The sequence below is a fragment of the Panthera onca genome, chromosome A2 (assembly GCF_046562875.1).
Source record: "Panthera onca isolate mPanOnc1 chromosome A2, mPanOnc1 haplotype 2, whole genome shotgun sequence".
Classification (NCBI taxonomy): domain Eukaryota; kingdom Metazoa; phylum Chordata; class Mammalia; order Carnivora; family Felidae; genus Panthera; species Panthera onca.
Genome location: NC_138340.1, coordinates 54,866,292 through 54,884,258, shown reverse-complemented (window position 1 = coordinate 54,884,258; position 17,967 = coordinate 54,866,292). Strand labels below are relative to the sequence as shown.

The window sequence follows — 17,967 nt, the reverse complement described above, 5'->3', positions numbered from 1 at the left end:
GGAAAGAGTTCGGTGATCAAGTGCTGGGTTCCATGGGCAGAGGTGGGAGTGATGGTGGTATGTGCACCGAGCAGTTGCCCAGCTCTGCTGGGACAGGTACACGGAGCGTCCACATAGTGAGTCGTCCACAGGGAGAAGAAGGGGAGGGGAGTCGCAGCCATTGGACACCCACTTTGTGCCAGACTTGCGTTGGGGGTTGGAAATACAGAGGTGAGACGTGAATCCCAGGAGGAAATCACAGCTAGTGGAGCAGTAAATATGTGGACATGATAAGCATCACGAGGGAAAGAGAAAATGCCACATGGTTTAGAGAAGGGAGCCATCCCTCCCAGCCAGGGCTGTGACAAAAGATGATACAGGAGGTGCCCCCATGGGGAGGACACACACACCTCGAAGGCAGAGGGAGGAAAGATGTGCCAGGAAGAGGCATGGAGATGGAGAAGTGTAGGTCACGGTAGAGTTCAGAGATCCACCCAGCATGGCTGGAAGATGGGAACAGGGTAGGTGAGATTGGATGAGGGTCTGGGCAAAGAGTGCGCTGAGTGTGGAGGCTGAAGCCAGCTGGCTGTGAAAATTGGTACGTCAGACATGTTGTTATCATCGGGTCCTCTGCCTTCCTGCTCCAGGGTCCGTGAGCAACTTGCTCATGTGTGTTTTGGCATCCTGTATGTACAGTGAGATCTCCTTCAGTGTAGCCAAAGACAGAGGTGCTTTGGGGTCCCATGCCTGTCATGATATAGCAGCAGATGGGCTGGCTTCTCCGCGCTTCACTTTAGCCAGGGATGCCTCTGCTTCCAAAAAGGAAAAACTAGGTCAGGAAGGGCTGGCTGTGTCTTCCCTCCTGCAGGCAAGCTCACTGCGGCACCCTCCTGTAGGAGGGGGAACTAGCGGTAGCAGCAGCTAGATGCCCTCCTGGCTTTCTCTAAGACGGGGGTTGGGTGCTGTGCCCGGCACAGGCTGGCCCTTGTCTCTCCAGCTGCCTGTGGACACCACACTGGGCCTGCTCTGGACTAGCAGCCCCTACTGCACACTTGCTGGGATCGGGCTAGGACCCTGCCTGGGTGGTGGACAAGCAGGTCCAGATGAACCCTATCCCAAGGCAGAGCTCAGTGGCTTGAGTGGCTAAAGGGTGGGCTGGGACTCTGCCTCTCTTTCCCCATGGTCACTCCCCAGCTCAGGCCTCAACACCTCCCAACCCTGCCATTCCATTCTTCATCTGGAAGCCAGAGTAATCCTATTAAAATATATCTGATGGTGCCATTCCCCCATTTTACAAAGCCTTCTATGTTTTCACATTGCCTCTGGTCGAATCTGGGAAGTACTTACTGGTTGTGAGAACCAGGGAAGGCTTCCTGGAGGCAGGCAGCAACATTCACATGGGTTTATGCTCCCATCAAACCATTGCCCCAACTCCCCACAAAGGTAGCTAAGCTAGAGGTATGATTTTTGAAAGAACCAGGTCCCACCACCCCAAAATGGGGCCCATCTATCTACCTGACACCTGGTCTGAAATGCCACCAATAAGCTCACTAGGATACTGTACTGACAGCCAAGCGTAACTGTAAATCCACTGAGCAGCCTGTTTACAGAAAACTGTTAGGTGATGGGAGAAGCATCAGGAAACATGACTCTAAGAGCTGAGCCCCAGGTAGTCCGTCCCCTGCTGTGATCACTTTTCGATGGAGGACAAGGAATAAATGTGAAAGGATGGGAAAGTCTTGGAAGTAGGAAAGGTCGTCCTCACCAGCTTTTCAGGAAAGGCTGTGGCAGATTCCCACATAGTGTCCTACTCACGGTGATCACAACTGCCTCTATTAGCCCAAGATTGTGCCCAACATTCTCCTCTAATCCTCAGGAGAGCTATTACCAGCCCAGTGTCACAAGCAAGGAAGCTGAGGCCTGGAGAGACAAGTGGCTTCACCCAGGATCACTCAGCTCTCGGCATGGGAGCCGGGTTTGAACTCGAGCCTTTCTTGGCTACCAGGCCGGACATGCCTGCACACATCACTCACAGGTTCAGACTTGCAACTTCACATACATCTGTGCATGAACACGCATCCAGGTGCCCATGCACACAGCACCTGCTCCTCTCTCGTGACACACATAAATGTACACATGGACTGTTTTTCTCTCTTTCCCACATTTGGATTTTTCTTTTTTTGTTTGTATCAACTCAGCCATGGGAATGTCATGAAATGTAGGGGTGGAGGTTTGGAGTTGGCTCCCGGGTTTGTGAGCACAGGGAACTCCTTCAAGGATTGGTCACAGGTTACCTCAGAGAGTGCATGCACCTTGGTTCTAATTTCAGTTACTCAGACCAAGTCTCAGGGGATTCCCTAGAAGAAAATCCCACATCTGCTTGTAGGGTCCGTCTTTCGAGGCTTTTGATCAGATTCGCCATTGAGTGTCCTCTTCCCCACAGCACGAAAGTAAACTGTCTCCCCCCAGAAGAGAGTGAGGGGACATGTGCGAGTCTGGGGTCTCCGATTTGCACCATCTGGTTTTTTTTTAATGAACTTAAAAAAATTTCTTATTGAGGTACAGTATAACCATTACTATTATTATTTAATTTTTTAGTTTTTAAATATTTATTTTGAGAGAGAGACAGAGAGAGTGTGAACAGGGGAGGGACATAGAGAAAGGGAGACACAGAATCTGAAACAAACTCCAGGCTCTGAGCTGTCAGCACAGAGCCCAACGTGGGGTTTGAACCCACAAACCATGAGATCATGACCTGAGCCAAAGTCAAACACTTAACCGACTGCACCCCCCAGGCGCCCCCCCATCTTAACCATTATTAACACAGTCCCTCGGCATTAAGTACATTGACATTGTTTTGTGACCATCACCACCATCCACCTTCAGAACTCTTTCTGTCTCTCCAGTTGAAACTGTTCCCATTAAACGCTAAGCCCTCATTTCCCCTCCTTCCAGCCCCTGGTGACCAACCATCCTACTTTCTGGACAGAGTTTATTGTTGAGAACATCTTAAACTTACAGAAAAAAAAATTAAGAAAGATAATAAGAAGAGCTCCCATGTATCCCACACACAGTTTCTCCTATTACTAGCATCTTTATGTTAGTCAAGTACATTAAAGACCCAGTATTGATACAGTATTATTAACTAAAGTTCATTCAGGTTTCCTTCATCTTTGCCTAATGTTTGTTCCAAGTTCCCATCCAGGATATCATATCACCTTTAGTCTTCGTGTTCCCTTAGGCTCCTCTTGACTGTGATGGTTGCTCAGATTTCCCTTGTTTTTGACGACCTTGACTAATTTGAAGAATACTGGTCCAGGTATATTGTAGAATGCCCCCTATTGGAATTTGTCTGATACTTTTCTCATAAACAGACTGGGTTCATAGGTTTTGGGGAGAAAGATCATGGAAGCAAAGTACCACTTTCATGACATCGTACCGAAGGTGCATACTAGCAACATGGTTTATGAGTGTTGTTGTAGACCTTGCCCACCTGGCTGCAGGTGCGCTTATCAGGTTTCTCCATTTCTTTATTTAAACTCCATAAAGTTATCCTCTTCTCCCCTCCTAGTCCACGCTCTTTAGAAGAACGTCACTATGCACGGCCCACATTTAAGGAATGAGGAGTTATGCTTCCTCTCGTTGAGGGCAGAGCACCTACCTAAATTATGTGGAATTCCGCATGGGAGATTTGTCTCTTCTCCCTTATTTATTAATGTATTTACTCATTATAAATAAATAATTTATGTTATTAAGGGCTCACAGATATTTATTTTATGTTAAGGTTATAATCTCATACCGTTTTCTTTCTTTTATTTCTCAAATTCTTCCAGTTTTGGCCATTGGGAGCTCTGTCAGTTGGTTTCTCCATACTCTCCACATATCCCCATCAATATGGATTTGGGTGGGATATTTTGGTTTGCCTATTTTTTTTTAGCACTTTCATTATTTATTTTTTTTAGCACTTTCCTACTTTCTGTCACTACAAAAATCTCCAGACTCATCTTGTGTATTTCCTGCCTTAGCCTTAGAATCAGCCATTTCTCCGAGGAGTCCTGGTTCCTTCAGTTGGATTAATGGTATTAGAAACCAAGGTCTGGTCACCAAGTAGGCTATCATTTCTTTCAGGTTCTCTTACTTACAGAGCAAAGAATTATATGTGTATATAGTAACCTGTGTGTATACTCATGTCTATAGATATTTCTGTACAACCATCTGTATCTATATTAAGGTAAATATGTATCCCTACTGATAGCTCCAATTCTTTTTTTTTTTTAATGTTTATTTATTTTTGAGAGAGTGCAAGTGGGGGAGGGGGAGAAAGAGGGGGACAGAAGATCTAAAGTGGGCTCTTCACTGACAGGCTGACAGCAGCAAGCCTGATGTTGGAGCTCAAACTCACTAACTGCAAAGATCATGACCTGAGCTGAAGTCAGACAGTCAACCGACTGAGCCACCCAAGTGCCCCTGATAGCTCCAATTCTGATCACTTCTATGTGGATCATTCCAGTCTCCTCCCTCGGCTTATCTATAAATTTCCACTCTAGCAGTGAGATACCTGGGTCCCACCATCCATCACCCATTTACTTAATTGGTCAGTTTACCTTCATTCTTGAAAGTTATTTTCCTGGGAAAAATATCTGGATTGACCAGTTGTTTTTTTTTTTTCCTTTTTACTATTTTAAAGATACCACTCTTATAGCCTATATAATTTCTGATAAGGAATCCACTGTAATGTTTATATTTATCCCTTTTACATAGTGTGTCCCTTTTTTCTGGCTGCCTTCAAGATCTTCTCTTTACAACTGACTTTTAGAAGTTTGACTATGATGTCTTAGTATGTGTGTTTTTAAGGGGCTGTGGATGGTATTCATCTTGTGATTCTCAGGCTTCCTGGATCTGTTGTCATTCATTAATTTTGGAAAATTGTGTTAGACGCTCTGTTCTTTCCCCCCACCCCCTGCATTCTTTTTTCTCTTTGTGTTTCAGTTTGGTTAATCTCAGCCTTCATACCTCCAAGTTCAGTCTTTCCTCAGCTGTGATCAGTTTGCTGCAAAGCCTGTCAAGGGAATTCTTCATTTCTGATATCATGTTTTTTGTTTTTAACATTTTCATTTGATTCTTTTGTATAGTTTCCATCCCTGCTGAAATTCTCCACCTGTTCATGCATACTGCCTACCTTTCCCACTAGCTCCTTTAACATATTGATCGTAATTACTCTGAAGTCCCTGTCTGATGGTTCGAACATTTGTGTCACCTCTCATAAGAGGTGGTTTTGTTGAATGCTTTATTTCCTGAAAATGAGTTGGGGTACTTCCTTGCTTTTTGTGTTTCTTATAATGTTCGATTGGATGCCAGGTATTATGTGTTGGAAGAATTGTAGAGACTGAGGGAAATAGTATCTACCCCAGAAGTGGGAGTGCCTCTTTTCTGATCTTGCCATTCATGTAGGGGGTGGGAGTTGAGTCAGTCCAGTCAACTAGGTGAGTTGGGTTTGGGTTTTGTTGTTGCTTTTGTCACCTTCAGAGCCCCACAGACTTCACACTCCTCCAGAAGAGGGCTGCTATTACCTGATACTGTTTGTGGGGCCTGAGATACTGGAGAGTTTTTCTCATTGTCCTTGTCTCCACCCTCAGCTTTTAGCAATCCCTGCACCACAGAAGAGGCCTCTCTCCATGCTCTTGTCCCTTCTCAGAGGTAGACCGCTGTTTCCTGTTACTCAGTGCTTGGCTTATAAGTGTCTGTTCTCCTGGACAGGCCTCAGTCCCAAGCAGGGCCTGCAAGCCAGGCCTTCTCTGCTTTCCAGCACCTCCTCTGCACGGTAGCCACACACGCTGCCTTGTAGCCATGGCAGGTCTTGGGCAGGTTTCTGCTTAGTATTACTGCACAATCCTGGGCCCAGTGGGTACTTTCCCTCTTCTTGGGGAAGACAGCTCTTGCTTCTGCCCTTTCCCCAGAAGCGGTGAGTGGCATTTTGCTTGTCCTCTGGGAGTGGGTTACTCGGCCTCTCCCGGGGACTGAGGGTTTTGCACCAGAGAGGGTCCTGGGGAAGTTGGCAGGGTTTTATGCCAGCCCGCCCCCCCCCCCCCCCAGTGGCAACCTGCATGCCTTCACCACCAAGGCTCCCTGCCCTGCCCCTAGTGTTCCTTGTGAGCACCTGGTGGGAGCTTTGAGAGAAGAGCTTGCAAGTGACTGCATTTTTCCTGTGTCTGGGGCTCTGTTATTCTAAACTATCCCATCAGCCCCCACCCAACCTTTCAGAATCCATTAACATTTTAGCTGCTTTCTTCTCATCCTCCTTTATGCTGGCCACCTCCTCCTGTGTGTTGCAGCAATTCATGTGTCTCATGTCTCTGAAGGGGCTTGTCAGTCTTTGGGATTCGGTTCAGTTGGTTGCCTTTTACTTCAGCCTCCAATAGGTGTGAGAAGAGTTGTGATTCTGTACGTTATCTTTTTCTAACTATTAGAGAAAAGGTGTGGGCACTGTTGCCTTGCAATTTCCCTACACACAGTTGTCACCTTATTAGTTGACTTAAGACCCTGACCCCGCATAAGGTTCAGGGGACACCTACCTCATGGGTTAAGTGCTTGTTATTTCTAGCATAATGGGCTACTGTGCGGAGGGAGGGTAGGTATGTCACTGCATACTGTGGATAGCCCAGTGAGGGACCAACAAGGAGTTCCCAGGCACACATATTTTTCTTCAAAGAACACAGATCTGTTTCTTCCCCAGGTGGAAGATTTTCTTGATTACTTTCCCTCAGAGGCCCCCCCCTGGGCTGCAATCCCAGAGAGAGTCTGGCCTTGGGCATCTGACCCCTCTGGATTAGTGATGGCTAGATGCTCCAGGCCTTTCAGGGGACACAGATTGAGAGGAGGAGCCATGGCCTAGCGATAAATATGGGTATCAGCACAACAAGGGCAAGTGACTGTCCCCATGGCACACAGAAGATGGTGGTGTCAGATCGCAGGCCCAGAGGGACTAGCCTGAGTATGGGCAGTCCACATGTCTGGTACCCTGCAGGGCCAGGCTCAGATCCCAGTCCTGCCACTGACAGGAGGTCAGATTTAGGGCAAGGCCCTCCTGAACTCTGTTTTCCTCCTTTGAGGTAGAAGCAATGCCACTTCTAATAGAGGGGATAAGACTCCTTAAAGGGGTCCTGACCATCTCCCCATTGCCCTGCTTCCTCCCACAGGAAAACCTGCAGAAGCTGGTCCACATTGAGCACAGTGTTCGAGGCCAAGGGGATCTCCTCCAGCCAGGAAGGGTGAGTGCCACTGCCGCCATGGGCAGGGACAGAGGGCGGCCTGGTAGGCAGGCGGGTGAGGCTCTGATAAGACCCATTGTTCAGCTGGGCTGGTCCCAGACAGGCCTGGCTGCAGGTGCTGTTTACCCGAGGAGGGGGAGGGGGAAGGGCAGGGGGAGGGTTCTGCTGGGCTCACAAGGCCCAGGGGCTGCCTCCCCTGGGATTTTCCACTTTCTGGACCTTTAAAGAAACAGTGCCATTTGGGTTCATGTCCCTGTGGTTATTTTCACCTCTAAGAAGAAGAGACACCAAGTATTTTTAGTTTAGCCCAGCATTGCTAGAAAATCAGGAAAACCATCTCCCAAAAACCATGCTCCTACAAAGCATCTTAAAAATAACATTTTTCCAGAGACAAATTTACCCACTTTTAAGCTTCCAAATGGAAAACACAAAAACTCAGCTCAAAAATAGTCAAAGATGTGTTTGTTACCTGTTATGGTCAATGAAGGACAAGAGACATAGACATGAAAGGTGTTATGTTCAGGATATTTTATTCAAAATTAACAGGGATCTCATTGGTCTGAGAGTCTATAAAATCACACCTAATGGTTTGGCCTTGGCTCACCAGTTCAGTAAATATTTATTAAATGTTTTCTTTATGTTAAGTAACTTTAGATATCTATTTTAATCATCCTCCGGAATTAATGAGCCTGTAGCAACCGTTCACGGGTCTTCAGCTGTTTAGCAAACCTTCATAGGCTTTGTTCTGAAGGGTTCTCCATGGCAGCAAACGAGGGAAAGAGTCACTGTCTCGACCCCTCAGAGACCAGAACAGTGTCTGGGGCTTGCTAGAAGTCAAGGCGGACTGACTGCTCCTAAGAAGCAAACATGGGCATCTCGCTAAAGCCGGGAATTCACCCATTCGTTGTTCTCTGGTACTTTGGGAGGCACCAAGATTTAAGTTTCCTGCTTGGGGCCTCCCCCCACTCTTCTTGGGCATCAGCCTGACTTCTCAGGTCTGCTTCTGTCCCCACAGGAGTTCCTGAAGGAAGGGACACTGATGAAAGTAACAGGGAAAAGCAGACGGCCCCGGCACCTGTTCCTGGTAAGTACCTAGTGCCCAGCCAAGCCCCAGGACTGTCAAATTTTGTGAAATTTTCTTGGGTCATTATTCAAAGGCAACTGGAGTGGGGGGTGGGGGGCCTAGAACAGAGCCAAATATTTAGGCTGAAGATCATTCTACAGAGCTGAGCTTTCCAGAGGTCTGAGGGCTTAACCATTGCCAACCACAGTCCTTCCCTCATTTATTATTTGAACGATTTTAAATGGAATGTTGCCAAAATTTAATTGCCTGTGTCCCTATTTCAAACATCCTAACACTGGGAAATTCTTACACTGGAGATAGCTGTTCAACCGCCTTATCTAACACTCGCGAAAGCTGAGATCTAGAAGGGGGAGTTTCCTGGGCCAGATCTCCCAGCAGGTTGGTGGCAGAGGCCCAGAAGGGAACCAGGGTTGTGACCCCAGTCTAGCACTTTCTCCACTGTGCACAAGACAGAGTACAGTGTAACATTTCTGATGATTTGCAGCCACAGTCTGGAATACCAGGGAATGTCCAGGCCTGTTGCATGGTAACATCATCCTCTGTGGCTGTTGAGCTACAAGCAATAATTTTCCCCAATCCTATGGCCCAAAATTGTTTTGCTTTTTAAGTTCTTCTACCTGCTGGGTGTAATTTTCTCTGTTCTTCATGATTTTAACTTTCATTTTTTGTTACTGTCAGTCAAGGCTGCCCTTAAGAGCCTCTTATACTTTGTTAGGATTGTGTGAGAAGTAATAATAAACAGGCTGTAAGTGTCTAAGAACTCTGTTTCAGATATTTACTGAGCACCTCCTATGTGCTGGGCACTGGAAACAAAGAGATAAAGTCTCATGCTGTGCCGTCAACCTTCGGTGTCTAATGTAACTACCGAGTTATGAGCATGACATGGACAGAACCTCAGGTCTATGGGAGCAAAGAGGGAGGTCAACGAGAGTCAGGGAATAAAAAGATGGACAATAGCGTCAGCAGCACTGATGTTTGTTATATGTTCACTGGTGCTACACACTGTGCTAAGTATATGTTTCCTGGAGAAATGGTACCTAGTTAAGCCCAGAAGGAAGGGTAAGAAGTCTGTCCTTCCCCCCCCTCCCTTTCTCCCCATTTTTCTGTCTCTCTTCCCTCCCTCATGTTCCCTCCAGCGTCTAGTTGGCTTCACCGTGGCCTTTCCCTCACTCATCTCCATGCTGGGCCTGGGTCTCTCATATCCCTTCATTATTATTAGGCCATAGCTCCTGCTGAATCTGGGTCCCCTTCTTTGCTCTGTCTTAGCATAGGACCTTCATAAATGTCACCTAGAGAGAGAGATGGGAGGAGGATACACAGGTTCCTGAACCAGGAAGAGCCGTGATAAACACATGTAAGAATTTTTCTTCCTCATAGGTACCAGTTTCATAAAGTAATTGTAACTGTAGAACAAAGTCAGGGCCTCTGCCCACCAATGCAATGCACAGGGGTTTCAGTAATGCTACAGAGTGGTTCCCACCATGACCCCAAGCGATAGGTGGGGTTCCCCACTGGTGGCTCATTATTGTGAGAGATTCCCCTTTACTCCTCCATGAAGGATTCCTCTCCGTTCCTCCAAATCGGGCTATAAAATACCTGCTTTGAAGAAGAGAACTGTGGGCAATCAGGAGGCAGCCTGGTTCTGACCACACATAAAACCCCAGGGTGCTAATGGCAGTTGCCATGGCAGCAGGTGCCTGAGGGGCAGCTGCAAAAAGGCAGGGACTGTTCTGATGAGTGACACAAGCCAGTTCCCCAGGGTGGGCAGGCTTGTGAGCAAGGCTCTGTGCCCAGGTTTGGTCACTGTCCTGAGATGGGGCAAGAACTCAACTGCGTGGCCACCCCCCACACACCACACCTGAACACACTGGAGGCACATTCATTTGCTGATGACCCTGACTCTGCCACTTACAAGCTTTGTGCCTGTGAGCAGGTTGTCTAAGCTGTCTGTGAAATGAGGATGATAATAATGGTGCCTGCCTGATGGGATTGTTGGAGGCATGAATTGAGATCAGGGTGCTTGGCCCAGGAGCTGGCACAGAGTGAGTGTCCAGTAGGACAGTAGCTCTTGTCATTATTAGAAGGGCAGAGCTGAAAGGGTCTTTGAAGGTTCCTCTGATCTGGGGGGTCAGCCTGACACCTGTTTTTGTTAATAAAGGTCTATGGGAACACAGTCTCATGCGTCTCTTAGTGGATTGTCTGTGAATGCTTTTGGGCTACAATGACTGAGTTGAATAGTTGTGACAGAAACTGTATGACCTGCAAAGACTTAAATATTTACTATCTAGCCCTTTATTAAAAGTTTTCTGGCTCCTGGTCTACTCCAACTCTGGTTAGAGACAGTGAGGTCCAGAGAGAGGAAGGGTTTGCCTGAGCCCACCTAGCGGCTCTGTGTCCAAGCCAGGTGTCCCAAACTGCTCTTGTTGGCATATTGGGATGTTGGGATCCTAAGAGCTGGAGGCAGGAAGCCTCATCTATTCTTTTCCCTCCCTCAGCAGACTCTCTACAGGGAGAGGAAGTGCTAATCCTGAGTTCTTGCTCTGTTTCAGCCCCTTAGATGCCTTGTCCTGTTCAGTCCTTGCAACACCCCTAGTTTACACTGGCTCCTATATTCAGTGGGCTCACTGGGGCCATTCTCTGTCTCGGCATCTGTAATATGGTAGGGGCAGCAATGACCCCTTCTTTGCAGGGAGGAAGCTGGGGCTCAGAGAGAGAGAAATGGCCTGTCCACAGTCACACAGCTGCTACAGAGCAGAGTGAAGATTGACGTGTCTTTTCAAACTGTAAACCTTTTAGCTAAACAGATACGCTCTCCCCTAAGGAGGTGAGGGGACTTGCACTATGTTCCTTCTGGTCTGCCTTGCATGGGGGCAAGGAGCTTCAATTGTTCAGTTAGCAAATATTAATTGAGTACCTACTGTGGTCACTGGAGGTACCCCAGTGACCAGGACCCACCAGCTTTCTATGCTCAAGGAGCTTCCTCCCTCCCTCTCTCTCTTCCTTCCTTGACTATACTTTTACGGAGTCTTCATTTACAGAGTAAAATGCATCAATCTTAAGTGTACATATCTGCCTATTGACTAATGTGTATCATTGTGTAACCACCCTCTGGATCAAGATACAGAATATTTCTTTTTTTTTTTTTTAATGTTTATTTATTTTTGAAGGAGAGAGAAACAGAGTGTGAGCTGGGGAGGGGCAGAGAGAGAGGGAGACACAGAATCCCAAGCAGGCTCCAGGCTCTGAGCTATCAGCACAGAGCCCAATGTGGGGCTTGAACCCATGAACCGTGAGATCACGACCCGAGCCGAAGTCGGCGCTTAACCAACTGAGCCATCCAGGCGCCCCAAGATACAGAATATTTCTTGAATGTTCCCCTGTGCCTCTTAGCACTCACTTCCTCCACCCCCTGTTTGGGCAACCACTGGCCTAATTTCCATCACTACAGGTTAGCTTTGCCTGATCTGGCACTTCATATAAATGTTATAAAGCAGTATATCCTCCTCTGTGTCTGGCTTCTTTCACTTGGCATGTCTTCGAAATTCATCCATGCTCTCGTGTGTACCATCAGTTCCTTTTGGTTGCTACGTAGTACTCCACAGTGCTACCTTGTTCTTTGATGCAGTCACCTGTTGAGTAGACATTTGGGTCGTTTCCACTATTTGGCTCTTATGAATAAAGCCTCTGTGAACATTCCTGCACTTGACTTTTTGTGGACATCTGCATTTATTTCCTCTTTAAGTTTCTACCTAGGAGTGGAATTTCAGGGAAAGGACTCACATTTTAGCTCAGAGTGGTTCTGCTCTCCTGTGGGGGGTCACTGGGGAATGCAGGATGCCTCTGCTCCCCAGAGGTCAGTGATCCTCCAGGAGACACCCTACGTAGCCTTCTGGGGTCAAGACACGTCTGATGGGATTTCCTTCTCCCCAGATGAGCGATGTGCTCCTATACACGTATCCCCAGAAAGATGGGAAGTACCGGCTGAAGAACACGTTGTCAATGGCCAACATGAAGGTAAATGCTTGGTGTTAAGCACCCTGTTGGGTGGGTGGAGGGAGACCCCAGGGGAGGAGAGATAGCATCCCCGCTTCTAGGAGCCCACATGCCAGTGGGACCAGTGGGAAGAGGCAGCCCCAAGGAAACAGCGTTACATTGTGGGTTATAGCAGGAGAGGGGGGAGGGTAGGAGGACTACCTGGAGGAGGGGCGCTGAGTCCCTTATGGTAGATAATATTTGGACAGATGGGGAGGAGGAAAAGGCATCCTAAAAAAAGGGAAATTCATAAGGAAACCCTTGGAGGGAGGAAACAAAGTGGGGGTATGGCAAAGTTTTTTAAATTGTGGTAAAATATACATAACATAAAACATACCTGTTAACCATTTTTAAGCATACAGTTTAGCGGCATTACGTACATTCACACTGTTGTGCAACCATCACCACCATTCATTTCTAGAACTTTTTTATCATCCCTAGATGAAACTCTCCCTATTGAACACTAACTCCCTATTCCTCCAGCCCCCTACCCCTGGCACCCACCATCCTACTTTCTGTCTCTAGGAATTTGCTCTAGATAATTCACATGAGTAGAATCATACAGTATTTGTCTTTTTGTGACTGGCCCATTTCAGCACAGTGTCCTCAAGGTGAGTTCATGTTGCAGCCTGTGTCAGAATTTCCTTATTTTTTTATGGTTTAATGATATTCTGTTGTACATATAGACCATTTTTGTTTTTCCATTCATCCATAGATGGACACTTGAGTTGCTTCCACCTTTTGGCTATTGTGAATAATGCTGCTATGAACGTGGTGTACGGGGATCTCTTTGAGACCCTGCTTTCAATCCTTTTAGGTGCATACCCACTTTCTTAGGGGTGGATGGGTGCCTACGGACCACACAATTGGAGCCGGCACTCCCCTCTCCACACACACACACACACACACACACACACACACACACACAGCCTGTACCATCAAACAAAAGTTTACCCTTTGCAGATGAGGAAACTCAGGCTCAGAGAGGGACAGTGGTAGGACCAAGAGAAGAATCCAGTCTGTGGTTGCCCCTCCCTGCCCCTGCCCTGAGGGGCTGCTTTGGTTTTCCAGGTCAGCCGCCCTGTGATGGAGAAAGTGCCCTATGCCCTAAAGATTGAGACTTCCCAGTCCTGCCTGACTCTATCTGCCAGGTATGGGGAAGTGGGTAGAGGGAGGGTCTGGGGGATAGGGACACAGGATTTTATAGGTGTTAAAGTTTGGAATAACAAGCTGAATGAGTCATTTCTATTTTGGTATTATTTTGGGTCTAAGGACTTATTTTCTAGAGCCTCTTCTTTTAAATACAATAATAACAATATCTCATGTTTGTAAAAGTCTATGGATTATTGATTGGGTCTTTACAGTAATGCAAGTAAAGAAGTTAAGGTGAGCAAAAAATGCATTGTGCACCTTAGTTCATAAAGTGGTCAGCTTTTAGGCTTTCATGCCCGGAGATTGAGAGAAAAACATAATGAGTGAGCATTCATCATTTGCCTTTCCCTGGTTTGGGGATGTGGCCTTTTTCTCAGAAGGGTCTGTGTTTTCTCCAGGCCTTCAGGCTGCCCAGGGACCCTGCCTCACTCACTATGGGCAGCAAAAGAGCTTCCCCCTCCCTCTTTCAGGGCAAGGCCAGCTCCAGCTCTCTGGGCTCAGAAACCAGGGAGGTGTGGCTTCTGCTGGGGCCACTGTGGGCACTGTGGGGGCTGAGACAGGGTCACCAAGGCATGGGTGTCTCCCTTCACAGCTGAAATGTGACCCTGGCAGGAGGCAGCAATGCCCTCTGTGTGGGGTAGTGCACATCACGTTCTCATGCAGACGCATTTGCTCATTTAGCATTTATTAGCCACTCCTCAGTGCCAGGCCCTGTGCTGAGGACACAAGATTTAAACCTTGATGTGCTCAGGGAGAAGCTCACATTAAGGGCAGGAGAGTTGTGTACCAGTTACAACGTAGAGCATAACTGCAGTAATAGTTAAGTGTTGATGACACGAGTAGCATGCACTGGGCACCTGCCCGGTCTCAGGCACCTCCTCTGACCCCATCGCCACCCTACCCACCCCCTACCCCCTGTCCATCCCTCCCAGGCCAAAGGGATGCCTTATCCTGGCTTTCCTGGGGCAGACCACACACTTACGCAAGGTGGGAGCGACACCTAGTGGGTCCTGGGAGAATTTCCACCACTCTGCCTCTTGGGGCAGAGCTCAAAGCTCAGGCAACCCTGAAGGGCAGGGTGTGGAGTGGGAATTTGGGAAGTCATCTTGTTGGGGAGGGGGTGTCTGGGAAGCTATGTGGGAAAATGAGGAGGAAGATGGAGAGACGAGGATGTTGATATTTTCCAACTTCACCTAGCCATCCCCTCCCCATGTGCACAGCCCTCTGCACCCTGTTCCCTGTCCCTCCTCAAGTGTGGGACTCTCTACACCTCCCTAATGCCCCTTGCTTTTGCATGGTGCTTTGCCATTAACAAAGTCCACCCATGTCCCACATGTCATTTCTTCCCACAACAGTACTGGGAGTTAGAGGGATAGTGTTGACAGTGCCATTTACAGGTAAAGAAGCAGGCCCAGAGGACAGCTAGCATGCCCTGGCCACCCTTCTAGTAGATGGAGGTGCTGAGTTACGATCCTAGGCTGATCTGGCAGGTGGCCAGTGCTCGGTGGGATTTCAGACACTGACAGGCACAGCCAGGGGAAATGTGGGGGGACTTGATCTACACTGAGAAGCAGAGGCAGAGCTGCCGTGCACACCTGCATGCCTTGTTCATGCCAGCTTGTGTCCACAGCTCCTGTGCTGAGCGAGATGAATGGCACAGCTGTCTGAGTAGAGCCCTCCCTGAGGATTACAAGGCCCAGGCTCTGGCTGCCTTTCACCACAGTGTGGAGGTGAGTGGAGGGCCCTGAGACCCACCTGATGCCAGTCTCCCAGCCCTGGGTTTCCCTGGGCACCCATACACCCAGGAGGACTCTCAGCTCCTTTCATCACACCCCTTCTCCTTCCCTTCCCACCACACTCCCCCATAGCCAGGCAGTCACTGTGCAGCCCAAATACAGCACTTCCCGTTGGCTCTGTTTCTGACCCAGGGTTAGGATCCTGAAAGCCACCATGGGGTGGAGGGGGTTGTAGAATTAGGATCTACCCTACACGTACACATCCTGTACAGGAAAGAGGGCACCCATCTAGCTATCTCCTGACCACAATGCTCACCCGACTCCTTTGTTCCAGATACGGGAGAGGCTGGGGGTCAGCTTGGGGGAGAGGCCCCCCACCCTGGTGCCTGTCACACATGTTATGATGTGCATGAACTGTGGCTGTGACTTCTCCCTCACCCTGAGGCGTCATCACTGCCACGCCTGTGGCAAGGTGAGTCACCTCATCTGGGTGAGTGTGTACATAGAGTCGTGTGGGGTTGGCTGTGAGGGATATCCAGCAGCTACTGAGTGTCAGGCCCAGGGAAGGGTGTTTTTACACCAACCCTGCGAGGTAGAGATTGTTAATACCCATTTTACTGATAGTCTCAAACCAGGGCTCCAAATCCCATTTCACTATACCACCGTACTCCCAAAAGACAACCATAGCACACGTGGTTATTGTCCCAGGAGAAAACGTATCACGTCCTGGTTAAGGACTCATCAGAAAAACTGATAAAAACACTTGCACAGAAACTCTGTACCTTCACAATGGAAAACCAGGGGGATCCGACACAGTTCTGTGCTCAGAACACGGGGTCCCTGGAGAGGTGGGGTGGGGGGGGGTTGGCAGAGGGGAGGGGATGCTGGCCCTCTGCACATGCAGAGGGTGAGAACCATTCCAATGTGTGTCCCCAACTGGGCCTGCAGATCGTGTGCCGGAATTGTTCGAGAAACAAGTACCCCCTGAAGTACCTCAAGGACCGGATGGCCAAGGTCTGTGATGGCTGCTATGGGGAGCTGAAGAAGAGGGGCGGGGATGTCCCAGGCATGATGAGAGGTAACCTGGGGACACCATCTCCGTTCTTCCAGGTGGCCCACGTGGCTTCTCGCCGGCCCGTGGTTGGTACCTGAAACCACTTTTCTGGGGAGGCTCCGAACAAAAGCAGTCCTGAAGGAAGAAAGAGGGGTTTAAATCATACCTGGGGGACCATTTCCAAAAATAGTGGTTCCACAATAAATCAATAGGCACTGCCAGAGGAAGCGTTCTGCAGGCAGCTAAGCTTGGGAAACGCTGGGTCAGTGCATCTCTGTAAAGGGGACGGTAGGCGTGGTGACTCATGGTTACTTTGCCATAGCGGCCCTCTTTTTGAAAATGTTCTGTAGGCCTGTGTTCTATGGGACTTTTTCAGGATAAGGATTGTAAGACGGATAGCAGAGGAGTTGTGGATCAGGGAAGGGCTGAGGGCTCTTTGATTGAGAAAGGAACCTGGGGAAGCTGTGCTAGCCCTTGAGAGACTGTGCTCAGGGTCCAGGCTTTGTCCAAGCAGGGTCAGGCCAGAGGGACAGCAAGTGTATCCTGGACCTAAAACCAAAGATTTCTCCTCTCTGGAGCCCCCCGAGGCCATCACAGAGGACAGCCCAGGTGAAGAAGGGATAGCCAGCACCCAGAAAAAGCCTTCCTTCTTGGCTCCCATGGCCTTTGTGTCAGTAGATAGAGTGTGCCTGTTCTTCTGGTCACACCTAACCCCCATCATGAAGCTGATTTCCATTGCAGAAGGGACCAGGAGCTCTAATTTTACAGGAATTGGCATTCCAAAGCAAGATGCATGCCTGTCTGCATGGACACTCACCTCCATTCCTCTATGGCTTGTCTTGGTTACAGAGCGGCCCGTGAGCATGAGCTTTCCCCTGTCCTCCCCACGCTTCTCGAGCAGTGCCTTCTCGTCCGTCTTCCACAGCATCAACCCCTCAACCTTCAAGAAGCAGAAGAAAGTTCCTTCAGCCCTGACTGAGGTAAGGCAGGTAGACTGCCTGTGTGGGAGGCAAGGGATTTAGAAGGTTCATGGCCTTCCTCGGACAGGGTCAGAACCTGCCCCAGGCTGACTGAACTTTACAGGACAAAGAGAATTCCTAACATGAGACATTCTAGCTACAAGGAGTAACTCACCACTAACAGGGCCTGTCTTCTGGGCGTGACTGAGAACATGTCTGGTTGGTGGCAGAAGGCAGGACCCCAAATGGTTGTGGATGGTGCTAGAAGCCTTTCCCATTCCTCTCTCCCCTTCTCCCCTCCAAGTGTTTCTTTTTTTCTCCTTACTTTCTTTCCTGTCTCATAGCCTGGACCAGGTCAGGTCCCCAGCAGTGGTGCACAGATCACTGGGGCTCTTCTGACTAAAACAGCTACAGTCCTGACTTCGCCCTCCCCGGCAGGCCCTTGGAACTGTGCCATCCACTCAGCCTGTGGGTCCCAAATGGCCTCAGGTGCTGAGCCTCCTGGAGGGTGTGGGACTCTGTGCAGGAAACCTCAGCATTGGTTAAACTCAAGTCCGTTCTGTAAGGAGGGCCAGATTCTATGTTTATATTCTGATCACAACCACAAACAAATGTGTGCCCGTGAATATACAAGCTGTCAAAAGATCATGATCAGCTGTTTCCAAGTTTTTGCATTAATATTCATTATTGAGTAGCTGGTGGC

General features: G+C 48.6%; 1 protein-coding gene and 1 long non-coding RNA gene across 3 annotated transcripts in view; one reads left to right on the top strand and one right to left on the bottom strand.

Moving 5' to 3' along the window:
* Positions 1-17,967, top strand: part of FGD5 (FYVE, RhoGEF and PH domain containing 5) — a 121,713-nt gene that overhangs the window by 93,489 nt on the left and 10,257 nt on the right. For both annotated transcript variants that reach the window (XM_060631846.3, XM_060631845.3), the window contains exons 11-18: positions 7,176-7,247; positions 8,263-8,331; positions 12,262-12,345; positions 13,435-13,514; positions 15,146-15,245; positions 15,586-15,723; positions 16,200-16,329; positions 17,155-17,285. In XM_060631846.3, coding sequence (XP_060487829.1) covers positions 7,176-7,247; positions 8,263-8,331; positions 12,262-12,345; positions 13,435-13,514; positions 15,146-15,245; positions 15,586-15,723; positions 16,200-16,329; positions 17,155-17,285 — 804 coding nt within the window. The remainder of the gene's footprint in view (positions 1-7,175; positions 7,248-8,262; positions 8,332-12,261; positions 12,346-13,434; positions 13,515-15,145; positions 15,246-15,585; positions 15,724-16,199; positions 16,330-17,154; positions 17,286-17,967) is intronic.
* Positions 8,358-17,967, bottom strand: part of LOC132678878 (uncharacterized) — a 34,202-nt gene continuing 24,592 nt past the window's right edge. Inside the window, exons 3-5 of the long non-coding RNA XR_013554110.2 lie at positions 17,123-17,245; positions 16,245-16,440; positions 8,358-11,960 (exon numbers count right to left, since the gene is read on the bottom strand). This is a non-coding gene — a long non-coding RNA (uncharacterized LOC132678878). The remainder of the gene's footprint in view (positions 11,961-16,244; positions 16,441-17,122; positions 17,246-17,967) is intronic.